The sequence below is a fragment of the Abrus precatorius genome, unplaced genomic scaffold, assembly GCF_003935025.1.
Source record: "Abrus precatorius isolate BTA unplaced genomic scaffold, Abrus_2018 Scaffold8, whole genome shotgun sequence".
NCBI lineage: Eukaryota > Viridiplantae > Streptophyta > Magnoliopsida > Fabales > Fabaceae > Abrus > Abrus precatorius.
Genome location: NW_020874428.1, coordinates 25,263,359 through 25,286,181, shown reverse-complemented (window position 1 = coordinate 25,286,181; position 22,823 = coordinate 25,263,359). Strand labels below are relative to the sequence as shown.

Genomic DNA, 22,823 nt, shown 5'->3' with positions numbered 1-22,823 from the left:
TATTTTAGCCACTCACATAAAGATGAAGTATGACAATTGGCTTGCATTTATTTTTCAATGATGTAATAATGCACAATCGAGTTATGTAAAACCTTAAACGAATAGTATCAACTTTATACTCTGTTATCATGTACCCATTTAAATAATATAAAAACATTTATTAAATCTTATTTCTTAAAAAAACCATATTAAACACTTTTTAAAACTTAAAAAAAAATTGGAAAAGAAGAAAAACTAAGAGAAAATATTTTGTTTTATTTCGTTTCCTTTTTTAACATATATAGATATAGATGCTTACTACTAAATTCTCGTGACAAATGTATCACATTTAATGCTATTATTGTTAGTACCACAAAATATAATTATTACCTCGTTAGAGAATACATGAGTTGTAGTGTAACGTGAGATGGTTTGATTTAATTAAGGAATTAAAATCCACAAAAAGAAAGAGAGAATGAGAGAAAAAAGAGAAGCCCTTGGCATTTGGGTGAAAGTAACTGTAAGAGTATATAAATAGCATTAATGGTTGTCTTTATTTTTTCCACATATCCCACAGAAGATAGAGAGAGAGAGAGAGAGAGTTTCATCCTTCAAACCATCGATTTCATCTTCTTTTGAACAACTCCAATGGCCGATCAACTCACCGACGAACAGATCTCAGAGTTCAAGGAAGCCTTCAGCCTCTTCGACAAGGATGGCGATGGTCTCATTTCTCAGATCCCTTTTTTTTTTTTTTTTTCCTCTATCTCTTTCTCTTTCTTAGATCTCTGATTTTTATGTTTCTACATCAATTTTGTTCCCTCCCCCTTCCACCCTTTTGGATAAGTTTTGCCAAAATTGAAGCCTTTTTCTCTTTGGGTTCACTGCTAGGGTTCATTTGTTTTTTGGGTGTGTGGTCTGGATTTGCATATTCGCTGAAATTTATTGTTTTTCCTTTTTTGCCCTTTTGCTAATGTCGCATGTCATTCTCCTTGTTCTCTGATATTGGGTGTAACTTGAGATTTGGTTTCTTGGTGTTTGATTTCTCTATCAGAATTGCTTGTGTGGATGTGAAATATTGATTTGGATTTGGATTTGGATTTGGATTTGACCCCTTTATGTTTTGGTTAGTGCATTTGCCTTTTTTTTTTTCTTTCTATTTCTGGGAATGAAATAGCAAAATTACATGCTACGTTTTTTTTTTTTATTAGAAAGTGTGATTTATGATTGGTTGACCAGTGATTTATTGATTAGCATTGCTGAGTGTTATGTGGGTTGTTATAATGAATGAAAAGGATTTTTGTTTTTACATTGTACTGCATTTGCGACTTTTGTATGCTTATAATAATGAATTTATTGATTTATGAAATCGTATAAAAAGGAGAGAGTTAACCTGGAATATTATGTTTACCACTCTCCGTGTGCACATTCATGTGTTTTTGAAACTTTTGCTTTGAATTTAAGAAGAAAATCAAAATTTTAGATCTAAGTATGTGTTCTTCTTCCAAATTGATTCTTAAATTAGGACATGCTGCTGTTCCTTGTTTGGCTGAATCTCTTGTTTGTGTTTTACTTTTAAAAATGCTGCAGGCTGTATTACTACCAAGGAACTTGGGACCGTAATGCGGTCACTTGGGCAGAACCCAACTGAGGCTGAGCTGCAGGACATGATAAATGAGGTTGATGCTGATGGGAATGGTACCATTGATTTCCCAGAATTTCTCAATCTCATGGCCCGCAAGATGAAAGATACTGATTCTGAGGAGGAGCTTAAGGAAGCTTTCCGCGTGTTTGACAAGGATCAGAATGGTTTCATCTCTGCAGCTGAGCTGCGCCATGTCATGACTAATCTCGGTGAGAAGCTGACCGACGAAGAGGTTGACGAGATGATTCGCGAGGCTGATGTTGATGGTGATGGGCAGATCAACTATGAGGAGTTTGTCAAAGTCATGATGGCCAAGTGAGGACCAATCAACCATAACCAAAAATTTGAAAAGCACATGAACAGAAAAGGGACAGGGCAGATAAGTTTTGATGAGAATTCTATTTTCATTAGGACATCATTTTCATTTGGGGTCATTAGTTTTTGTTGGTCGGGTTTGTTTGCTTTATTATTGGTATTTGCTCATTAGTATTCTACTTGTTTGCTCTGTCCCTTGTTTTACTAGTTTGGATTAGTTGTGTCTCACCATGCATTTGTACTTCACTTTTCATCTTTTTTGGGTTACTATTTATGAACATGGAACAATTGGTTGCAATTTGTGCTTTTTACATGTGGATCACTAATACTGTTAATACCATCCTATGCTACATGATTGTTTCTGTGATGATTTTGCATTCCTCGGCCTCAGTCTGATGATGATGGAAAAAACTAGTCCTCGTTAGTGAACAATTCATGTGAATTCCATCATCTTGATTGCTCGCCCCTTTTCTTTCTCCTAGTGTGAAGTTAACAACATAGCAACGATCAAGATCAAGAGTATTATATTGGTTTAATTAATCTGGAGGTCCCTGGATTATTTGAGAATTTTTAAATAAGTTTTTATCTTTTAAAAGTTTGTAAATGGATTACAGAAGTTTCCAAGCACTTCTAATTGAGTCTCTGACCACATTTCTGCTAAGTACAAGGACTAAATTAACTTTTTTCAAACAATTTAAGTACTTATGGAATAATTAAATTAATGACTTAGTCCCTGAATAATTTAATTTTTTTTCAAAAATAAATTCTTGTACTTAACAAAATCCTAACGGAGGGAGGGACTCAATAATGATTTTAAAATTTAGGGAGTAAATAATACATTTATGAAGTACATAGATTTACAAAAAAAATTCAAGTAGTTTAGGGACCTGTAGAATAATTTAACCTATTATCATACTTTGTCAACACCTTTGTACTAAAAAATGAATTTTCTAATTAAAGGAATGTGCAGATCATATGCCAATTTGTTTTATGATTTCCATTTTGGCAACTAGGATAATATACTTTAAAACTATACATAAAATGCAAGCATCAAAGCGATACTCAAAGTGATGCACGTTGCATGAATGTAGCTTTCTATTTCTAGGTCTATAACCTCCCAAAAATTACTGGAAACAACTGGTAACTAATTTCCCAAAATGATTTAAAAGGCATATTGTCTTTCTCAATAATTTGTAATATGTATTTTAAAGCAAACTGAAAAATGTAAACACACCCAACAAGGGTGTTTAATTATTATGAGTAGCAACTATGTTATATTACTATTATTATAAGATAATGGCTCATCATATTATTTATTGTTATATTAAATTCATCAGAAATTGATGGCGCGCAGTCCACCATGAGCACGAAAGATTTTCCCTTACTGATGCCACGAGATTAATTTCTTTCAGAATGAAGCATTCTGTTAGCAGAAGCAGATCCAATCCCAAATCCAAATCCAAATCCAAAACCACTAAAAGCCGGATCAGATGCTGCTTTTGAATGAAGATTCCAAACATTGCAAAGGGTTGTTGTTGATCACAAAGGGAATCCATGGTGGAGGCTGGATCTTCCTCTTTTCCTCCTTTACCTGTATATTCGGTTGCTAAAATTTGTCCCAACCATCTATTTTTTATATTACTCAATCGATGGTTAAAGAAGTTTGAAATTTTCCCACATACTTATTTATAATATATAAAATTTGGAGCTAAAATGTGGTGTTGACATTTAATTGCGATATTTATTTTTTTATACCACAACATTTTAAAGTGTGATGGGGTCATTTTTTGTTTTCACACACCAAATTGGTTTTCTTTGATTTTTTTTTAAAAAATAAAATATTAATGCATCTTCTAAATATATCAAGTATATTTACTTACACCTTGAAGGTTTGATGGATGGTCTATTATGTAAAAAGAACTAGTCTTGTACCGGCCACAAGAGATACTTTTGTTCTATTTTGAGTTATAATTTAGGGAGTTGCTCCTATTTCTTTTTGCATTTCTGCCCATAAAAATACAAACATCTTGAATTATTAATAGTAGGCAACAATATATGGTACCAACCCATACTTACTGTACGGCCCACCATCTTCAATTCTACGCTCCCTTTGGACCATTGCATGTCATGCTTTAGCATTAGAATGGTTAACTTTGTTATTTCACAACCTGGCTTTAATTTTGTTCCGTTTGGTGAGTCTGTTCTATATCTTGGTGACTCTGTTCTTTAGGCATGCGTTGCAACAGTTAGATACTACCATAGTTAGGAGAAGAGAAAGAGAGAAGAAAAAAATAATAATAAAATGGATGGAATCATGGTGATTTTGAAACGCGTAAGGAAGCAATACAATAGGTGGATAGCATTTCAATACCATATAAACATCTCTAGAGGTGCATGAGGGTAAATGTAATAAATTTAATTATGAAATTTGTTACAATAAACTAAAATTGATTTATTTTTATAGACTTTACCAAAAAAAATTAGTAAAATAAATTTGAAAAAGTTATGACATTGCATTTAGTACGTTGGAATACTTTATTAAAAACATATTTTGGTTGTGTACACGTGGCAGTCAGAACCAGCAAGTAGAGATTGCATTTGCGCATGCTTCACCCTCTAAACGTTAACTTGTACTCCTAGTCTTCGCATGTACTAGTAATAACATCTCTCAGCCAAATATATATATATATATATATATATATATACATATATTCTCGGAGGATAGTGTCAAGGTTGACTCCTCCAGATTTAGATAACATCACCAGCCTAATACAGCAACTATATTTGGATTAGAGGTAAGTACAAAGAATAAAGGAGTAAATTATCTAAACTATTGTCTGAGTTTTCTTTTAATGGACGAAGCATTCTAAAAAGTTTTTTTTTTTTTTTTTTTTTGCTTTTGAGGGGAAGTCTGAGGAGTTTAATTAAAAGAATAAGAATAAAAATACTGTTCAATATTCTAATAGGATTTACATTTTTGAAAAATAAGGCTTTAAACATCAAATATAAATAAAAATTTTAAATTTATTGGTAGGGAGGGTGAATACCGAAGCAAAATCTAAAAAGTAATGTTAAAAAAGAGAATGTGTTAGCATCCTCTGCTTTAATATTAATTCACATACAAGATTAAGAAAATTTCCTTATTCTTAACTTTCCTTTCCCTCCGTTCCCCGCGCAAATTCCTATCATGATGATTCTATTTCATTATATCCATTATTAATATTCTAATACAACCTTAAAAATTAACATTCTTCTTTTAAGAACATCTCAATTGTTACTTCTATGATTATGTCCGGTAAGAGTAAGGAGAAATTTTAGGAGTAAATTTTCGAAAAATGATACGTTTGGTTTCCATTTTTTTTAAGGGGAAATTTTATGCAAGTATTATATCCTTCTTTTGAGCACAAGTATCATCCCACTCCACAGTGGTGTAAATTTTCTTCCACCGTTCTTTTTTCTACGTTTCTCACCAATTGGTCTCGTTTATCCACTCCTCTTTGTTGCTACGACTTTGCAAAAACCCGACTACCATTGCTATAGCATCGATACTGAACACAAGTTTTCCGCCGTCATCTCTGTAGTCTATTTCTAATGCGCCACTGCTCCATTCAAGTACTGCTACAGCCCCAGACGCAACAAAATCTCTATTTCATACTTCATTAGTTGGCCCCAAAAAAAGTAACAGGAACTTCACTCCGAGTTTATTATTAGAAAAATCAAACAGAAATTAAGTTGACAGTTTATGGCACGTTTGGTTCAACAAGATTTTAGAGAAATAATCACTTATCTTTCAAAAAATTTCTTTAAAGAAATAACTATTTCTCCAAATTAAGAAATTAAGTTAAACCAAAAACATGCACAATCTAACCTAGTACCAAACACAAAAGGGAGAGAAAAATGAATCGTAGGATGTACACGGCAAACGAGTTTCTGCAGATCACATGCACTAAACTAAACCAATGTTTCAGCTACTACTTTCGCCGGCGTACAATAATCTGATTATAATCCAAAAACCATAATTGTGACCAGTACCACTACCACCACGTCCCCAATACCAACGTAATTTTTAAGGCAACCTATTGATATTTCAATAATTCTAGAAGTAAAAGAAACAACAGAAAGTTATTGAAAAGCAAAAAGTTTGATGTATCAAAACGAAACAGAAGCCGAGTTACTCTTAAGCATATCTATTGACACAAGACCTTCACATACCCTGTTGGGGGAGTATTATTTAAACTTCTCATTTTTACAGACTGAAGCTACCAAAAAAAAGAAAAAAGAAAGAAAAGGATTATATAATTGACAAGCGTCACATATTTACCTCTTCAGTGGTTTGTAAAGGACAACTGTCACATATTTGGACTGGAACCTGTGAGTCAGTCCCAGGGCAACAACAGATTTGGAAGCCAAGTTTTTCTCTATGAAGACGTGATTTAGCACAACATGTTGTGGCTTTGAAGAGGAACTTGTGTCAGAGTTCTCCATACCTAGGACAGTAAGATGCAACTGTGAAGGAACAGCCATTGGCTCTTTTGCAAAGTCTTCCTCAGCCGGAAATGCTTGGCCATAACTGGATTCGGGGGAGGGTGGGGCCTCAAACTCAGTCACACCTTCAGGGTTTTCTGGCACATAATCCTGCAGAACACAAGAACATTCAGATCATTAAATGGAAGACAAATCATTTTCACTTAAATGCAGATGATACTTCCTCATAATCAACCAATCCAGAGAAGTCAGGATGGGATAAACAGGATAAGAAAATATAACTTTATTTCATAATCAATTGGATTTGCTTTTCGTACTGATAGTCAACCTCCAATTCATGGAAAGCAAAATCATGGAAGAACTTGAAAGTTTTTCTTATTCCAATTTTATCACTGTTAAGTGTTGCTATTTCATTCATGCCAGTCCCTAAAAGCACAAAAACCCATGAAAACTGGCTTTCCAAAGGCAAACTTTAAGTGTTTCCTCTGTCTGTTTTCATCCATTATCTCCACGTATGACATGCGGACATGATGAAAGAAGTATGGTGCATCACTCTTTCCACAGACACTACCAACAAAAAAGACCTAAAAGGTGGGAGGGGGATAACAAAAGAACTTTGGCATCAGTTTTATGTCAAGTTCATCTTAAAACAACCGAACTGAAGCAATCACCCAAACACCAAAAGGAGAAAAAACTTCATTACAGACACCCGTAGATAGGGGGTGAATTTCGTGATGAAAGATGTTCAAAAAATAACAAGACATCTTCATAAAGATAAAGAAACCAGAAGGAAGATGCATACATTAACATCAAGAAGATTGCAGACATGCCCCATCTCATCGGCTACACAAGGAAGATCTGGAATATATCTCTCTTCACCATCAACAATGAACCTGTAATGATATATGCCTGATGGAAGGACTAAAAGAATTGAGTGATCCTTGCCAGCTCGTTGCAATGCCTTCCTGCAAGTAATTAAAACTTAATGGTACTAACCCACTAGATAATATTTGCAGTTATTTTTCATGTCAAATACAATGAAGCTATTATTATTGACAAAGGAGTCATTAAATCTCACTTAGAAGTCCAGTTATCCCAAGATCCCTCCACAGCCACATTGTTACCACCAAAGTTCCATGTAATCATCACGGGGATCGCATGCTCAGGAGGTTGATTAACAATACTATGAGATTCATTCTGCCACATTTGATTGAGAAAAGGAGGGCCATTGCCTCTCTGTAATGGAGCTAGTGGAACCTGAAAAATACAAAGAAATCATATATTTATTTAGTAGTACTAAGTTGCCACTGATGAGGCCTACATATTTTGTTCTTAGCACCTACAAAAGTCCAAACCTGAAAGAAATTGAATCTTAAAAGAGAGGATATATATACAAAGGTAGTCAAAAGTTGATCCTCCAAACTTACATTAAATTTGGTTTATTATCACTAAGATCCCAAAAGGTAACTCCAAAACACATTTTGTCCACCCCATCTAGTTGCAGACCCAGAAAAACAAAAAAAACAGAGATCAGAGAGAGAACAAATATGCAATGGTTGGTTGAATCACAAAAGGAATAAGGAGAGAATTCTCCTTGCAATGGTTTCCCCTTTTACAACTGAACCACTGCTCATTTCCCAAAACTAAGAAATTGGAATCCATGCCTCTCCTGCCCCACTCCTACTATTTAAGTTAATACCCTGCCATTGACAACTTTAATCAAACCAGAAACTAGTTCGATTACTGTTCTCACCAAGGTAGTTAAATTGAAATTCAAATTGTGAATTGTAATACCTGTTTGTTTAATAGTGAAAATCGAATTGGATTTTGAATCTTATAATTTAAAACATAAATATAAGAACACTGTAACATTAAAAACATCAAAACATCTATATATTAACATTTTGAAGTCAAATAATATATAGCTAACAATGTCCTCTAGAACTAAATCAAGGTTCTCTTCTAACATTTTTCTTGCTACCACAAGATAGAAAACAGCAAACAGCAAGCATAGAGAAGGAAAGAGAGTTAGCAAAAAGAAGAGGAGAAGCCAAATAAAAAATAAGAACTGTGGTACTGGAAAGGGGACCACCAGAAATATTGAATAAGGAGTGGGAAGTTGAGAGAAGAACCACAATAATACACTAAGAGACAATAATGCAATAGGGAATAGCATGAAACAATGTGTGTGGAGAAAGAGGAAAGCACGGGAAAGAGAAAACAAGATTTTCTTTCAATATTAAAGAGTAGTTTGATCGGCAAAGGTAGTATTAGGTAAAAATCGGTATTTTTGCAAAAAAATAAAATAAAATTTTACTAAACCGGGTCACGCCAACCCGACGACCCAGTTCACACTTAAATCATGCGCCACCGGGGAGAATTGCAGTTCAGCATCGATTCTTACAATTACTGCAATTTGAAAAACGATTCTAGATGTAAAACAATTCTTCCCACAATTTGTATCCCTACGTCACAGATTTGTATCTAATCTGTAGTTTTGTATCACATTTCGTGTGATACTAACTACCGTGGTTCTAACTGTTTTGCCTCATTCTTTTGTTTTGGGTCCCATTATCTATGCATATGGAATTGTTAAATTAGGAAATTTCTATGAATACCTTCCAGACTAAATCAGATACTGAATAGTTACTCTGCATCAGTTAGCCAATGCAAGGCCTTTCAATAGCAGATTATGGACTTTTACAGACACAAGTACTCAGTTACATTTGCATATCATATTATCATATTCCTTGAAATCATAAATTTAAGTTGAAATCCTATAATCCTCATCAAAATTTTCCTCTATGATTTCAAAGTTTAACTATTGCATTTTCTTTAACTTTCCATTCTTTTATGATTTCAAATTCATGACTTCAAAAGTTTAACTTAACTATTGCATTTTCTTTGGGATTTCAAAACTTCCCAGGCAAATTTATGATTTAAAAAGTTTTTTTATTATTAATGCACATCTATGTCACTAGCCATATATATGACCTTGGAAATAGTTGTAACATATCTACAAATAACAATAACAGAGTAACTAAATAGAAATTGTCTCTAATTTTTCTGCATTTAAGTGAAAATATAACCAACTTTCATTAGTATTGTTTTGCAAGTGCAAAGAACTATGTTGCAAAAGTGTCATCAATCACTCTAGATTCTGCCCGGTTAATATGGCACAAGATATTTTATTAAACCGAACTGGTTTGAGAGGGTAATCATCTTGTTTCCAGATTTGTGAGTAGTTAAAGTAAATAGTGATCACATTAATTGAATTGAATCATGTGGAAGTAAATGAATTTAAATGTCATGATTTGGGCCTAACCAAGGTTGTTTGAAGGTGCAAAATGAAGTGAAAAGGGAAAATTTATGAGGGGCACTACTCCTTCAAGATCGAAACTGTTTTCAAAAACAATTCCCACCATGGACGATAGAAAGTCAATTTCTAAATATTGACAGGTTCTTTTTTACTGACTAGAAAATGATTTTCTGCTGACCATAGTCCCATAAACCTGAAAATATGCAATTTTTTTCACAAGATTTTACTCTACTTAACATAGGGAGCAAGATTCTTCAACTGTAAGACAAACTAATGCATACACATGAGAAAATCCAGTAAAAACCAGCCAATATAATAACGGTAAAAATAGATTTTCAGATATCCATGGTAAATTAAATTACGCACATTCATTCACCTTAAAAGAATTGTAGGACTGCTAAGGGATGACAACTTTCAAAAAAAATACTAAGCCAACAAATCAGATTCTGAAACATTGGAATCGAAAATACAAAATTATCTAAAGCATTAAAACCAAAATTCAGAGAGTCCACAAAAAGTGAATGTACAGTAAGTCATACAAAGCAAACCATAGTACCACATCTTGTCTTTTAAGTTTTTCTGAATCTATCAACTCTACACAATAGGGAGAGAGAGAGAGAGAGAGAGAGAGAGAGAGAGAGAGAGAGAGAAGATGACTGCAGCATTAAGCCTTTCTTCTCCAGTTTCTCCGCAAATTAATGACCAAAAAAAAAAAAGAACATTCACAACATTGATAGATATAAAAGCAACTATAGACAAATATTTACCAAATCCGTAGGATCAGAGGGAATAACAGTACAGAAAAAATGCGGACATATATTGTATATCATATTTATAATCTTGTGTAGAATTTTTTTAAGGTACTCCACAACTGCTATTAAAATATAACTGCACATAATCTCCTTGTCGTACGTAGTTATGTGCATAATTTTTTGAAGCTACATCCTGGTGCATTCATCACAATATCCAAAATTATTGCGTCAGTGTTGGTAGATCATGCAGTCATAATCCAATACTTCACGTGCTGATTCTCAAATGGAGAAGTGTCGTGTAAAGTAAGCAATTAAACAAGGACGCGTCACAAAATTTGACATGCAAGACACATATCTTATCTCATTGACATTCAAAAAAGCCAAATTTCGCTCGCTCATTCCAGTGGATGTTATTGCTTGCAGTTTCCAATTGCCAAATCAGACAAAATAAATTGGTTCAGCATGGTAGACTAGAATTATGGATGCTTATTTCCAAATGGTGTGCAATCCTAGCAAGCAATTGTCAGTTACAACTTACAACTATCCACAATGTGCAGACATGGCTCCTGAGTTTAACCAGAAAAAAATCATGTAAGCCAACTTAAACTTAGACGAAGCCATGTGTAGCAGTCATGCAAAATGTGAAGTTCTGACTCCCATAAGTCCAGTAAAATTATTCAACTCTCGCTAGACAAAAATGAGATTACACCATTGTGGGGAATCTGCAAAATGGCGCCATAACTCTCCTAAACAGACAGAAGTAAGTAACCAATTCGGAAAGGTCCAAGCAGTTTAATTCAAAGCAGTAATCCCGTAGATCATCGCCATTAACAAGTTTTCGACATACAACCAATACGCACTCACTCAAAACCATCCACTTCCCGTTGGTCATTGTCATGCTTATTCAATCTGAATCACATTCATCGACTATATATGATCCATGCACGAAAGAACAAATCCATTCATCCATCAATATCATAATTCGCAGATCCGTTCAATTCAACATCCTCAACAAAACAAAAGCAAAAACTATTTGGTTCCAACTTCGAAGCTTTGATGGTGCAAAGATAAACTCGGTAATAATCTATAGTTTCAACACTTTACGCACTGGTCCCTAATCTCTCGCTACTTGTCTCGCATACACCAGGCATTCGTTAGCATTAAACTCACCAACCAATCACAGAGAACACGGAGGAGCAAAATCGACGAATCACCTAGTTGACCAACCAAAATCGAAATCCCACCCTAGCTAATCAAGTTCAATTCAACAGTAACGAACATAAACACACGCACGCACCAAAACGCAGAAAAGGAAGTGAAAAAAATAGGTTGTTGTGGAGAGAACCTGAGGACCGAAGAGGATCGGCGATCGGGAGCGGCGAGGACTCTGCGGCGGGCTATTGGCCATTGAATCGGAGGAGAAGGCCCGAACCGGAGGCCGAGAATCCGGCGCGTGAGTTCCACGGACAGTGGATTCAGCGGCGGAGAGATCTCCACCGCCGGCAATAGCTCCGTCTTCTCTGCCGTTAGCGTTTCCCATACGATAGGTTATTTGCAGAAAGGAACGACGGAGCGGGAAGAGAAAACGGTGCGCAGTAGCGTTGTCGTTTTCCGATAGCAATGCAATGCAATGCAAGCGAGGAATAAACGACAGCGCTGATGAACGAGAATTGAGATAGCAAGTGAGTGTTTAGGGAAGAAGAAAGAAAAAAAGAAAAACCGTATCGTTGTTATTTGTTCTTATCAACTTCTTCTGTCTGAGTCTGATCTGACGCTGTGTCTTGTTTCGATTTAGAGCGAAAATTAAAAATTAAGGGGAAAAAAGACAAAAATATTAAGAAATAAATAAATAAATAATAACCCAAAAAGATAAACCTTTTCTTTTCTTTCTTTTTTTCCTTTCCTAGTCGCGTTTTTCTTCCACGCTCTCTTTTCAACGCAACTCACGCTTATCTTCATGCTAATTTTTTATTCGTGCAACTATTTTTCTTAAGGAAATATTTTAATTCTTGTTGTCATTTTTTTAATACTCTTCTATCAATTTACTGTGATTAATTAATTATATAAATTGTTGAAGAGAGCTAAATATTTCTACAGTGGTTAAGCAGCATTATGTTATTCTTCTTAGAATTTGAGCCATTCATGGTTGGTAACTAGTTGCCATTATCAAATGTTAAAATCGCAAATGGGGAATTTGCTAATGAATGATTTTAGTTGAAGTGCTGTTTTTTAAACAATTTTTAAAATGGTTAGCTGACAAAATGTCAGATTTGCGTGGAGAAATAGCTGACATCATGAATATTAAATCATAGATCGAGGATTTGTTCTAGCAAATATGTACATTCAGCATCTCTGTGGTCTATGGTGGGAATACTAAAATGCAACGTGCTACTCTTATTCCTATACCGAGGTAACTTGACATATTTAAATTCCATTCTACTTTTCTTTTTGGGTTGAAAATTTGATATTCTTTTATATCTTGTCTGTCTTATCATACCCTATACAAGACACAGAAATATTTATATTCAAATAGTTAATAACATAATCAAACAATATTAAATTCCCTCAAAATCGAAATTACGTGTTAAACTAAAATGATTACTATTCATTTAATTTCTTCCTTTGTTATTTATTTTCTTGAATAGATATTCTCTTTCTTCCACTTTAATTCCTTGTCTTCCCCATCTTCCAAAGTCCAAATTAAGGACATGAGGATGAAGAGCGTGTGCAATGGCCCTTCAAGATAATTCCAAATCGATCACTATCACATACTGGGCCATTAAAGTTCTGCAACGAGACACCCTTGTCCTAAAATTGACTCCTTACCAAAAAGGCTTCATTAAATACACTCATGCCCTATGGAAAAGTTTCTATATGAATTATGAATTCCAATCACAGGCACCAGATTCAGCGGTATGAAGACACATTTTTTAGACCTTTTAACTCGTTTTGTCTGCATCTCCAAAGGATAGGAAGGAACCCAAGCATAAGTGTGTATGATCAGGAAAAACAGGAACAGTAAAAAAGACAAAGTGTTTATTGTTTTAAATGCTCAATTCATTGTTTTTTATTTGACACCGACCTCTCCTTTATATTAAATTTATACATTTACCTTTTTATAAATACATTTTCATATAAAATAATAATTCAAGTTGAACCTTATATGAATCAGTTCGCTTTATAAACTTATATTAAAGAAATAATAATCCAACACATTACACTCATGAATATTACATTTAATTAACTTTTATAATATTTTACTTTAAAAATTAACATATCAAATTCAATAAATTAAAAATACATATTAATCACATTAACAGTTTAGAATCAAATATTAGTTGTGTTGAAAAAAGTTCATATAAAATGAATTGTTAATTTTAAATATTACAAATAATGAGTTTTTCTGATAAACTTGCCTCTGTACTCATACAACTAAATACGTATACATAAGAAAGACAAAATTTCATGAAATAATATTCTCTCCATATAGCATACATTGACTACTTTTTTGAGATTTAGCTTATTTAAGATTAATTATCAATAAACTGATTAAAATATTTATAAATATGAATATTTTAAATTAACTATGAATAAGATCTTACATTTTATTTTACAATTATATAAAACACTTATACTTAAAAAGGTGAGATAAAAAAGAGGAGGACAAGTAAAAGTGCTAAACTAAATATCAATGATATATTTATAATTATTAATTTTTTATATTTGTAAATTTTAGCTAATGAATAAGAATATATTAAAAATAATTTTACAATATATGCTAAGAAACTCCTGGGGGCATTGAAGCCACATGTACATGAAGCTACAAAAATAGATTTGAGCAGCATATACTCTTAATGGTACAATGATACTGTACAGGTTTCTATGAAGATGTTCAATTGGTGGACAGCCACCACCATTCCCAATATCAGCAGTTCACTAATTGGCCTCTAACCTGCGTTTGGACCATTAGCAGTAAGTGATTATCATATTTTATAATTTAATATAATAAGTATATATTTGTAAAAAAGTTATTAGTTTAAAATATTTAAATCAGCTCTTGAAAATTGAGGTTAACAGAATTCATAAATTATTTTTCGATGTTGACGTAAAATTTTATGTAGTAAAAAAATGAAAAGAAAAGTGTAAAGTCGATATCTGGCTGAATTTTAAAATAATGGTAAAAATATATTTAATGCATTGATTAAAAATACAAAAATTACATTTAAAAAAACGTACGTCAATTAACTTTTTTTAAAAGTTAATTAATGACGTTGATATTTTTTGGTTCAAGGGCAAAAAATGGAGAAGCGCAGCGGTGAGTGCGTGTATTCAGAGGAGGCAGCGTGTTGAGGGCAGAGAAGTGCCGTACGTGGCAAAAAGGAGACACGTGTAAGGGGTCCTCTCGTTTCGTTTTGCCCAAAGTGCTATTATTGTCACGTGACGTCCAAGTGATTTGGATAAGGTTAAGATTCTCCCTCACTCATGTGCCTAGTCCTCCTAGTGTTAGAATGTAATTTTTTAGTTATTAAATAAAATTTACAAAAGTATTAAAAATTTATTAAATTTAATATTAAAAACAATAAAAGGGTTGGACACAAAGCCCTAAAAATTTCTATCCGTTAAAAATTTTGAAAGTATTAATAAATTTAAATACCTTAAAAAAAGTTAAATTTAAAATCACTTTAATTTAGGTTTAAATAAACCATTAAAGTTAAACTTGTCTTCTTCGGCCTATTGGCTATTCTTTATCTTCTTACTCGGTTTCCAGGGCCTTCTCTCGTGCATTTGGAGTATCCCTTTTGTGTCAGACTTATGTCTGTTAAACCATCCATAATAAAAAAAAGTAGATGCTATATCTTTTCATTGAAGAAAGATCTCTCATATTAAAATAAATTTAAAATTTTTTACATTCAATTTTTTATTTAACTTATACTTAATTAATAATAAAATATAACTCTTTAAATTTAAATTAAATAAAAAATTTAAATCAAGTTAAATTTTTTTATAATATATTTATTGCAGCCTCTTATTATTATTTTTCATAATAACAGCAGAACGCTACTTCGGTGACAAAATTACTCTTTAAAGTCCAAGGCATCCTTCTAGTTCAATAGGAGATAACACTTTTTTAATAACTGCATTATATATACTAACTAGCAAGTATTTCGTATATTATACGAATATTTTTTATTTTGTTAAATAAGAAAAAACTACGAAACAAAATATATATATATATATATATATATATATATATATATATATATATGTAAGCAAGGTTTAAGAAAAAATAATATTAAAAGTAATAAGAGTTAAGATTTGAAATCTTAAAATTTTAACAGAAAAGAAATTGAGTTTAAAATTTTAACTTGCTAGTTATAATAATCATTGAACGGATCACATGCAAATTACTAATAAAGCCCAGACGGAAAACGATAATTTTGGTTGGGCAGAGATCGGCCCGGCCCGGCCCAACAAGTACACTCATAAGTGAGAACCGGGTACTAACAGTGAAAATCGCTTTCTTCTTTTTCTCTTCAGACGAACGACCCTAATTCCTCTAAATTTATCTCTCCGCAAACCCTAACCCTACCGTCTCACTGCCATGGCGAAGAAACGAAAGCTTCGATCCTCCGACCCCGAGCCCACCAAACCCATCGAACCACAGCAACAAGAGGACCAAGAGGCAGTGGAACTCGACGATCAACCTAACCCTCAACAACTACAAGAAGACCAGGACAACAACAACATGGCCGTCGACGAAGACCACGCTCCGCTGCAGGAACAACAACAACCACAACCACAACCACAACCACAAATCGAAGAGCCCAACGCCGAAGAAGAAGAAGAAGAAGCACACGAAGAAGAAGATCAGGAGCCAGAACACGAAACCCTAGAAGATCAACAAGAGCAGGAACAGCAAGACGCGGAAGGTCCCAACCACGAAGCGAACGGTGCCGAAGAAGGAAACAACAACAACGAAGAAGAAGACCTTAGTCTCGAAGACGAGCCCGTTGAGAAGCTTCTGGAACCCTTCACGAAGGAGCAATTGCACTCTCTCGTCAAGCAAGCCGCTGAGAAGTATCCAGATTTCGTTGACAATGTTCGCCAGTTGGCTGATGTGGACCCCGCTCACCGGAAAATCTTCGTCCACGGTCTCGGATGGGATGCCACCGCCGAAACCCTAACTGCGGTATTCGGAAAATACGGCGAAATTGAAGATTGCAAGGCGGTTACCGACAAGGTCTCGGGGAAATCCAAGGGCTATGCCTTCATTTTGTTCAAGCACAGGGAGGGTGCTCGCAAGGCGCTTAAGAATCCTCAGAAGAAGATTGGAAATCGTACGACTTCCTGTCAATTGGCCTCCGCTGGACCCGTTCCAGCGCCGCCACCCAATGCTCCGGTGGTTTCTGAGTACACTCAGAGGAAGATATTTGTGAGCAATGTGAGTGCGGAGATTGATCCACAGAAATTGCTCGATTTCTTTAAGCAGTTTGGAGAGGTGGAGGATGGTCCGCTGGGTCTTGATAAGCAGACTGGGAAGCCTAAGGGTTTTGCGCTGTTTGTGTATAAATCTGTGGAGAGTGCTAAGAAGGCTTTGGAAGAGCCACACAAGAATTTTGAGGGACACACGTTGTATTGTCAGAAAGCTGTTGATGGGCCTAAGGGAAATAAGGGGTATCATCAGTATCATCAACAACAGCATCAGCACCATTCTCATCATCATCATCAGCCTCATTATCACTCAAGGAAGGATAAAAACAAGTATTCCTCTGGTGGTGGACCATCGCATGGAGGTGGTCACCTTATGGCGCCCTCCGCCCCTGCTGTTGGGGGTTTCAACCCCGGTGTTCCGGCGCAGGGGTTGAATCCAGCTCTTGGACAGGCATTAACTGCATTGCTTACAAATCAAGGAGCTGGGTTGGGGCTTGGGAACCTGCTTGGAGGTCTTGGCGGTGCACCGGTTAACCAGGCTGGGCCACCTGCTCCGTATGGGAATCAGCCTGCTATGGGCTATGGGAATCAACCAGGGATGCAACCGGGGTACCAGAATCCTCAAATGGGGCAGAGCAGTGGTGTCAGACCTCACCCCGGTGCTGGTGCTCCTTACATGGGTCATTAGGTAAGTGGCTGGTATAGTTTTGCTATTTCTTAATCTATGTGATGCTGAATCTATGCAATGTTGTGAAATTTGAACTAAAGTTCACCGTGGGAAAGAAGGAAGTGCATGATATGGGGGTAGTAATGTATTCTGGATGAATATTAAAAATCCTTAACCGAAGGAATCAGCCTTGTTCTATCAGGCTTCTTTTATTCTTGGATAAGTAGAATTGACATGCCAGTTATGTCTAGTTGCATTTGAATTAATTGATATCTGCTTTCGAATGGATGTGAACTGTGTTATGGTGCTCCTATCCGTAATTTTATTTTGTTTGGCAGTTATTACGTGGTTAATGAGCATGGGTAAAGTTACTTGTTACCATCCAGTTTGATAATCTAGTTCTCCCTTATGTTACCTTCTTTAGCTGTTTCATTGTATTAGGACTGCATACTCACCTTTTGTCCACTGTTAAATGGTCATAAATTATTTGGCAATTAGCACTGAATAATTTTTCTTATATTGTGATAAGAGAAGGAACATATACTTCACAACTGTTCTCTTTCATAGCTCCATTGGTCCCTTCTTATCAAGCTTCTGGATCCATTCATCTTTTTGTGAGAGCATTCTGCAACTTGCATTTAACTCTGTTATCATCTGATGCATATTTATCATTTCTCCCGCATAAGCAATTGCCATGATCGTAATCTGAATTTAAAAGTTATAACTCCTGAAAAATATATTTTGCAGTACCAGAGGTATGGCCTTTTAAGATCTCATTTTTATTTGTGTTTTTTTCCAGAGATAATTGGTTTTTGAAATTAGTTTTTTTACTCTATGTATTCACTGTGCAGATACCCTCATAGATGCATCAATCTTTTTGTTTTGGACTCAGCTGATTCTTCTGAAGTACCAGGCACTATTCAAATGCATCTTTTTAATTTGTAATTTTAGTTACTATTTTATTACTAAAGAACCAGATTCTGAAACCTGTATTTTTCTCTTCATCTTAGTAGAATTTCCCCCTGACATGTTTTAAAAATCTTGTTGTACCTCATATTCCTTTATGGAATTTTGAGGATTGAATGAATTTTGGGGCAGAGAAAACTTTGTTACAATAATTTTTAAGTGTGTTGCGGACTTCTTTTTTTCCCTGAACTTCCTATTCTGTTTCATTATTGTTGTCTAGCTTCGTAAAGCATGACGGGCTCATCTGTAAGTTATTTGTTTTATTTGTGTCTGGCATTCAGCCATGATTTGTGAGGACTATTAACCATCTTTTTCAGAAGTATACTGTTATCCAAAAATGGCAATATCCCATGGGAATTTGGGGGCACTGCAGTAGTCATTTTTTATGCTCATGGGTTTTGATTATTATTGAGATTACTTACATATGAGTTCCTGTGAAATTTGAATGCCACTTATTACTTCGGATCCTTTTACCAAAGACCAATTCTCTTTTCATTGATTTTTTTTTTTGGGGGGGTGGGGATTGAAAATGAATATAATATGATATAGTGGACCAACATTAAACAAGGTTTTTCTTAAGGCTTGTCTTTCTACCATTCTACCAACACTTTTTCTTCATCTATCTAATTTTTCTATAGTCAAATGTCTTGTTCCTGAAAACCAATATTCTTTCCCATCCTCGATATGGGAATGAATAGTTGTTGAAATGAATCTATATCCTCCAGACTCCCATCATCTTTTTACTCCCCTCTCAAAATGACCCCTCAGTTCTTTGGGTGTACATTAGCATGTTTTCCTACTTTCTACTTGTAATTTCTTGTTTTCTTGTTATTAGGGGAGAAATTTTCAGTATAACTTTGTTTGGCAACTGATCTAGACATGCCACACCACATTTTTTTTGCTTGAGGGGCTGGATTGCCAGACACATAGGTCCTTGCCACTAAACAAATGCTAGAATCTATTCATAACATTGTCATCTGCATTCATTGATGGAGCTTGGATCATTCCATTCACTTCGAAGGCAAGAAATGGTCACACTTGGTGGGTGGGTTGCTCTCACTATATTCAAGTGTACCCTGGTCTGGAGTGAATGTCAGAGAGAGAAGATCAGATGGGTGCGGTGGTGTTATCATCTCTGCAGTTCTCCATGGGTATGTCTTTTCTTATGCCTATAGATTGTCTGGGAAAGTTAAGTTTGGAACCTTTTGACTAACAGAAGCTTTAAATTGATTTCTGAAGATATTCTTCTAGTATTACCAAGTTGGGCTTCTGGATTTCGCATAGGATTTCAAACAATGTTTTTTTGACGTATCAATCATCTTGGAGAAGACCCAACTTGATGTTGCTTTGTCTTTAATGAAAGCTAATATCTGGTAGAGCTGCGAAAATAATTTTCTAAAAAAACTTAACTCCAAAACAAGTTGCTTTGCTAAAATGTATACAAAACTTATCGTACTTGTTTTTTTTTTTTTAATTCAAAGTTGGAGCGTATATGAAAGCAATACCGGACTGGATTAAGTTTTGATATTACCTTATTTTATTTGCGTGAGACTAAATTCATAATTTCTCACAAGGACAATATTTTTGGATGCTGCTTAACGTTCTCGGTGTTATAATGAAGAGGATATTTGTGATATGGATCACACAGCTTGAGAATGCAGTAGGCACACGCTTGAACTGCACGTGGATCTCAATCTCAAAGGTATTATTGGCTTATGCAGACGTGGTACTGAAGAAGGCTTACTGATAAGGAGAAATATTAATTTGTGTTACACTTTGTTAGAGCTGCAGTTATTTGGGGAGGTTGATCTTATACATGATTTTGAAGTTTTTAGGTTTCTTCTAACACTTCTGACCTGCTAAATGAAAGATTTGTCGAGGGTGCTATACAACTCTTCATATTAAATTAGTCAAAGCCTATAGTCATTCTCTTTACACATGGAGATAGATGGCTTTAAGATAGTTGCTCAAATTCTTGGCTGAGCCTCATTATTCCACGTTCCGAAGTTGTTTATATTGTTGAACAACTAGCCCTTTATATTTTTTTTCTTTTGGTGTGGTTTACCAAGAACAATTAGCCCTTTATATAGGTATTGAATGTAGTAACGGGGTTCTTATTTCTATGGCGCCGTATAAAATAATTTTCGTAGTGTCAATGAATTTATAACATTTGGGTCCACGTTTAAATAAGTGTGCGTACACGTTTAAGTGAGAATGAATTCAAGATTACGAAATTTTTTAAAACCCGCCAACATTGTTTGAGTATACGTGGAGCCATTGTCAGTTATGGTTATACATTACGTGAACAACCACGATTGCAGTGGATAGTTTGAAGTTGTTTAAGTGTTTCATTTGTTCTGGCCCAATTTCTTTAGTTCTAAGTAACAAAATTAACATTCATTATACGAGCATGACCAAAATAAAAAAAACAATCCGAGCTTGCTGCCAGCAAGTTTGTAGATTAAACAAAATAGTTTTTTACAATAATGTATTGCAGAGAAATAACGGAGTATTTTTTTTTCCCTATGGCAACATGTATACTTGATTAGCAATTTTTGCCTGGGTCCACTGGGGCACTATATCGAATAAAAGAATCTAATATTATTGGAGAATTCAAATATTGTGACCCGAACTTCATATTTCTAACATTATCATTATTGCATGGAATGAATCCTTTGCTGTGCTTATTTTCCAATGGCCCGCGTCGATACATATGGCCTAACCTGAAAGATCAATCAAAAGGAGTGAAGCTGTTTGTTTCTTAGTTCTACCAATGAAGTTAATAAAATCAACGATCTTATGTTACAATGTTAGGGGGATACTAGACCAAAAGGTTGTCGCAAGAGAGATTGAAATAAATTACTAATTTTTAAAAATATATATAAAAACACATGCAATATAACAGTGATGCCACGTGTCATAAAATAGTCAAAATATAAGACACTATTATATTAAATAATGAAATAATAATTATAATTTGAAATTTGATTAATAACAATAATTTCAGGAAAATTGGATCTATTTTTGCACTTGTTCATTTTTTCACCACACTGAACTTTCCTTTATAATATTTTAAAATGCTCCTAACATCAATTTAAATCACTAAACAGAAAATAAAAATAAAAATAAAAATATATTTTTTAAAATCAAATAGTCATTAAATTCTTTATTTTCTTTTCAGATTCTATAATTCTTTTTTTACTTTTTATCTATAGTTCCTTGTTCTTTCTCCCCACTATTTCAAGCATCATTGTTATTTTAAAGCATTTTCTTTGAGCATATATTTAAGCATTGATACTCTATGCATGTCCACTGTATAGAATTTATTATAAGAAACTTAAATTATTGTTAAAAATGACGTCTTTGTCGGTTTATATAAACCTGTCAGCGCACCATACTTCTTTAGAGATAAGTTTTTGAAATTAACATTTTATTTTACCCTTTTTATAAATTAAATTTCAAAATTTTAAATATTTTTTCATAAATATATTTTTGAATTTAGAATTTAACCCTTTTGAAAATATGTTTATAAAATTAAATTAATTTTTAAATTTAAGTTTTTAAGCCTTTGAAATTTAATTGTCAGAATTATTAACTATTTTTGAAAATAAGTTTTCAAAATTAGGATTTTACATTTCTAGAAATAAGTATTTTAAATAAAGATTTTACACTTTTAAAAATAAATTTTCAAAATTAGTTTTTCATAGCTCCAAAAATAAAATTTTAAATTTATTAACTATATTTAAAAATAACACTTCCAAAATAAATCATCTTTATACATGTTTCCATAAATTAAGTTTCTGGAAGCCAATTTTAAATGTATTCTTAGAATTTTAGTTTTATGCTCAATTTAAAAGTAAAAAGTAAAAAATATTTTTATTGTCATAAAAGGTATTTAAAAAAATTATAAAAAATTGAAAAAAGTGTTAAAAGAAATAAAAAAATTCCAAAAATCAATCCTCAATATTTAAACTAGGATGACGATTCACTTATGGTTTTCATCAAACAAACTAACCCGTATAATTTTAACTATTTTATATTTAGCAAGTTTATTTTAGTCACGATTAATTGGTATACGTCTGGAACTTGTCAAAACATATCTACTTAGTTTTTTTAATTAAAATGTTTTAACAAAATATATTTTTATACGTATTTTTAAATATATTTTTTCAAAATAAGAAAATGTATGTTAATAACTACAAGTATCAACATACGTTCATTTATTTTTTAATTAAATTTTTTTAGTAAAATATATCTTAAATA

General features: G+C 33.8%; 3 protein-coding genes across 10 annotated transcripts; 2 read left to right on the top strand and 1 right to left on the bottom strand.

Moving 5' to 3' along the window:
• The first annotated feature begins 399 nt into the window (after positions 1 to 399).
• Positions 400 to 3,648, top strand: LOC113874871 (calmodulin). Of its 5 annotated transcripts, XM_027513090.1 has the most exons (3): positions 405 to 710; positions 963 to 988; positions 1,570 to 2,444. In XM_027513090.1, the coding sequence occupies exons 1-3, from the start codon at positions 628 to 630 to the stop codon at positions 1,941 to 1,943; spliced, it is 483 nt and encodes a 160-aa protein (XP_027368891.1). In that variant the 5' UTR covers positions 405 to 627; the 3' UTR covers positions 1,944 to 2,444. The 5 variants fall into 5 exon arrangements, with proteins under 5 accessions (XP_027368886.1, XP_027368891.1, XP_027368887.1 ...); XM_027513085.1 differs by lacking the exon at positions 963 to 988 and having other exon boundaries at positions 400 to 770; positions 1,535 to 2,446; XM_027513086.1 differs by lacking the exon at positions 963 to 988 and having other exon boundaries at positions 405 to 709; positions 1,540 to 2,444.
• Positions 3,649 to 4,842: 1,194 nt separating this feature from the next.
• LOC113847058 (SNF1-related protein kinase regulatory subunit beta-1) lies at positions 4,843 to 12,255 on the bottom strand. The gene is made up of 4 exons (XM_027475904.1): positions 11,841 to 12,255; positions 7,503 to 7,681; positions 7,227 to 7,389; positions 4,843 to 6,574 (listed from the first exon to the last, which is right to left on the bottom strand). Exons 1-4 carry the CDS (start codon positions 12,033 to 12,035, stop codon positions 6,257 to 6,259), a joined length of 855 nt encoding a protein of 284 aa, XP_027331705.1. The 5' UTR covers positions 12,036 to 12,255; the 3' UTR covers positions 4,843 to 6,256.
• A 3,753-nt stretch (positions 12,256 to 16,008) lies between these two features.
• Positions 16,009 to 20,735, top strand: LOC113846220 (UBP1-associated protein 2A-like). 4 transcript variants are annotated; one of them, XR_003501650.1, is made up of 3 exons: positions 16,018 to 17,615; positions 19,396 to 19,711; positions 20,135 to 20,735. XR_003501650.1 is itself a non-coding variant. In XM_027474235.1 (3 exons), exons 1-3 carry the CDS (start codon positions 16,098 to 16,100, stop codon positions 18,628 to 18,630), a joined length of 1,647 nt encoding a protein of 548 aa, XP_027330036.1. In that variant the 5' UTR covers positions 16,018 to 16,097; the 3' UTR covers positions 18,631 to 20,707. The 4 variants fall into 4 exon arrangements, 3 of the variants coding, with proteins under 3 accessions (XP_027330037.1, XP_027330038.1, XP_027330036.1); XM_027474235.1 differs by having other exon boundaries at positions 16,018 to 16,181; positions 16,230 to 17,607; positions 18,446 to 20,707; XM_027474236.1 differs by having other exon boundaries at positions 16,009 to 17,615; positions 18,446 to 20,707.
• The last annotated feature ends 2,088 nt before the right edge of the window (positions 20,736 to 22,823 follow it).